The 3,177-nt window shown below is 35.9% G+C and overlaps 1 protein-coding gene across 3 annotated transcripts in view; it reads right to left on the bottom strand.

The window, feature by feature from the left end:
* The window catches only part of SAMD9 (sterile alpha motif domain containing 9), a 22,131-nt gene extending 19,747 nt beyond the window's left edge, over window positions 1-2,384 (bottom strand). The window contains exons 1-2 of one of the 3 annotated variants that reach the window (XM_012721030.1): window positions 2,132-2,384; window positions 1,396-1,445 (exon numbers count right to left, since the gene is read on the bottom strand). Coding sequence is in view for 1 of the 3 variants with exons in the window: in XM_004676683.2 (XP_004676740.2) it covers window positions 2,132-2,150 (19 nt within the window). In the remaining 2 variants the exon portion in view is untranslated. Of the gene's footprint in view, window positions 1-1,368; window positions 1,446-2,131 lie in introns of all 3 variants that reach the window. The other 2 variants (XM_012721029.1, XM_004676683.2) reach the window with 2 other exon arrangements.
* Between the last annotated feature and the right edge of the window lie 793 nt (window positions 2,385-3,177).

Here is a 3,177-nt window from a genome sequence, read left to right on the forward strand (position 1 = left end):
GTGGGGAATGGGATCAAAAACGGGGGGTGGGGGGAGGGAAATGCACGGGATTATGGTGATGGCACATGGGTGACTTGGTGATGGGAAACCCGCGGAGATTACAATTGAGATGGAAAAAAAAATGTACAAAATGATGTAAAAATAAACTTTTGTAATAAAAAAATGAAATCAAAGATATAAAATTAGCAATTCTCCTAGTAATATGAAAGGTTAACACACACTTCAGAGAGCTCTCTGTCTCTCCACTACAAAGCAACTGTAAATTTATTTCCTGTAAATCCAAATCTAAACATACTCTATTAAAAAAAAAGATTTCTTTCATTCATTTTACACTTCATCTAAAAACCTAATGATGTCTCCATCATTAAGCAGATGTGTGTATCTCCACACATAAGCAGAGGTATAAAATAATAGTACTGGCACAGAAAAAGATGATGGTGCATTATGGATCAAAGATATCAACTAATTCGATTCTGGGCACCCAAGGGCCAAAAATTTTATTAGTGTCTTATTATTGCAGTCTAAAATCATATGATTAGTTCCTGGTTTTCTCATTTTCCTTTATGATTCACACTAGTTTATAAATGTTTATCTTAAAACCTGATCCCACCCTCCTCTAAATAACCCCACTATTTAAGTCATTTTCATTATCCCACCTGCTAAATCCCATGTATCCTACCTATAAGAATACAAAAGTACAATACACTTCTGATAGGCTTATTCTGCTGCCAGTTGTATTCTCATATCCAGTCCTTTGCCCCATCTTAGCAGTATACTTCTCTTGAGAGTCTTCTTGGCTTCCTCTTTATGTTAGAAACTTTCATAGTTTTACCATGAGCCTCTTACAGTTTTACAAACTGAACTTTTGCCTTCTGAGTGATACCTCATAAATTAATGAGACACTGAACTAGATAGATTAGTTTTTATGCCTGAACTGCTTATTATCTACAGGCAAAAACTTAAAGCCAAGTTCTAATATAAGAGTTGGTGGGATGGGGTAAAACCTGAATATTTGGGCAGAAACCTGAATAAATAAAGAAGGAATGATGTTTGATTATATTCTCTACAAAAGTATGGTTCTTTCAGTCAGCACTGAAGAGAACGCTTTCATTTTCACATTGTTTCCGTCAAACTTTTGTCAAACTTTTCGTCTTAGACAACTGCCTTTCAATATTTTACTTTTCAAAGTTGTTGAAGATGCCACTTTTGATGAATATACACTAGAGGAATGATTGCTAATATGTGTAATTTTTTCCCAACTGTTCATAGGATCACACACATATGAAAAACTTTAAGTAATGAAATGAAGGAAGTTATCAAGCAAGTTGGGAGGAGGAAAATGGCGACCTCACAGAATAAAGTTCCCACCTTAAATAACTTTTAAGTTCCACATACTTTACCAGAAGTGGCCTGCGCAACTGGTTCTGTACTTCCTAGCAACCAGTCTGGAAAAAAAGAACCCAAAAACAATTTGTTGTAGCATAGAACCCTCTTACATTTGTTAAAAGTCAGGTTTACCAGCTTTTACAAAGGAAGTTGAAGATCAGGCACTTGTTCAGAAAAAGAACCCTCCCACATCCTTCCTTGTATTACCTTGTTTTTTCCTATGGGAGAAATCAGACACAAGCACAGATTTTTAAAAAAGAAAAAAATAATAAGGCTATTGTAATTTTGATGGTTTCCTGTGGAAATCTGCCTGTCTCTGTTCAACTCTATGCCTTTCTGTTTCTGTCTATGCATCATCTGGTACATAAATAAAATTGGGGAGTTTTATTTTCTGGCATCTTCTTGGAGTAGATGGTGGATGATATCTTTGATTAATACAAAGTACACTAAAATTTTTTTTTATTGTATGATCTTCCAGAAGATGCTGCTAATTTCCTGAGGGGGATTCATCAACAAAAATGTCTAGTTTTTAATTGCATCTTTTACATAATGTTATGATTTCTTTTTCAATCAATAAAAAGGAGATTATGCTATAGTAATTAATATTACAGCATTTCCAGGCTTAAAATATTTTTTTGTTTTGCGGTATATTTCAGTTTTTCAACTGAAAAGTAGATTCTTTCCTAGTCAATAAAATGCTGCTACAGGTAGCAATGATAATATTTATAATGGATATTTTACTTACCCAAGTTGTCTGTAAACATCTACACGAATGAAGGGAAGACCATGTGATTCCCTGCAGAAAACGTCTAACGCCTGCGTTTTCTTTCTCCTATGAAATCAGAGAAAAATATTTTCTCCATTCTGGTTTTCATGAAAATATATTATCTTCTGTTTCTACCTCAGCTCCAGCTCCAATTAGCTGAGAAACAAGCGTGTGCTAGAATTAAATGTGCCCCAAACTGGCAGATGGGTGGAGGGAGGGGGGAAAAATTGCAGTCTTGATTTCAGTTTCGATTCCTAGATCTGAATTTACGGAAGTGCTTTATCACTCTCAAATGCCTTTTCGGTGAAAACACTACTCTGCCACCTTCTGGTCTAGTTGCTTAAAATTCAAAGATTTAAAATTTGTTCTTTGCTTGAGAGTTTAGAGGGCTGCAGGAAGTCTTGTTTTGGTCCCAAACTCGGATGTCTGAATGGCTCCTGGCTGTTGAGGGCCTGTGAAACACTTGGCAGGGAAGGAGTACGCTTGGTATTTCATTATTCTTCCAGAGTGAATCAATCCATCTCTGTTTTCCTTCAGTGGAAAGGAATGGCTTCCCTTAACTTCCTGTAAATGCTGAAGATCTCTGGGTTAGTTCTGTGGGGCAGACCACGATTAGGGCCCCCTGAATGGTTTCATTGTAGGAATATATCTTTCCTAAGGTCAGTCTCGGGCCAGGTAGAAAACTGCTTGAAAATAGTTAACTATGAAAAAGGTTAACTTTTTCAAGTGATAACATTTATTATGTGTACTCAGTTAGTTTTGGTTTCCTCATTCCACTGCTAACTCACACAAGTTTCATATGGATTTTAAACAATGATCTGACACTTATTATGTAACAGGCACTGTTCTGAGTGCTTTATATTTATTTCCTTACTTTTTACAACAATCCCCTCAGCTGCATGCTATTAGCATCATCATCTCCATTTTACAGCTGAACTAAGACACAGAAAAATGTATCTCTCTTTCTCTGTCATATGCATATATATGACATGAATGTTCTAGATGACAAATGTGTCAGTGTAGGT

Source organism: Condylura cristata, unplaced genomic scaffold, assembly GCF_000260355.1.
Source record: "Condylura cristata isolate star-nosed mole 26May11 unplaced genomic scaffold, ConCri1.0 scaffold00005, whole genome shotgun sequence".
Lineage (NCBI taxonomy): Eukaryota > Metazoa > Chordata > Mammalia > Eulipotyphla > Talpidae > Condylura > Condylura cristata.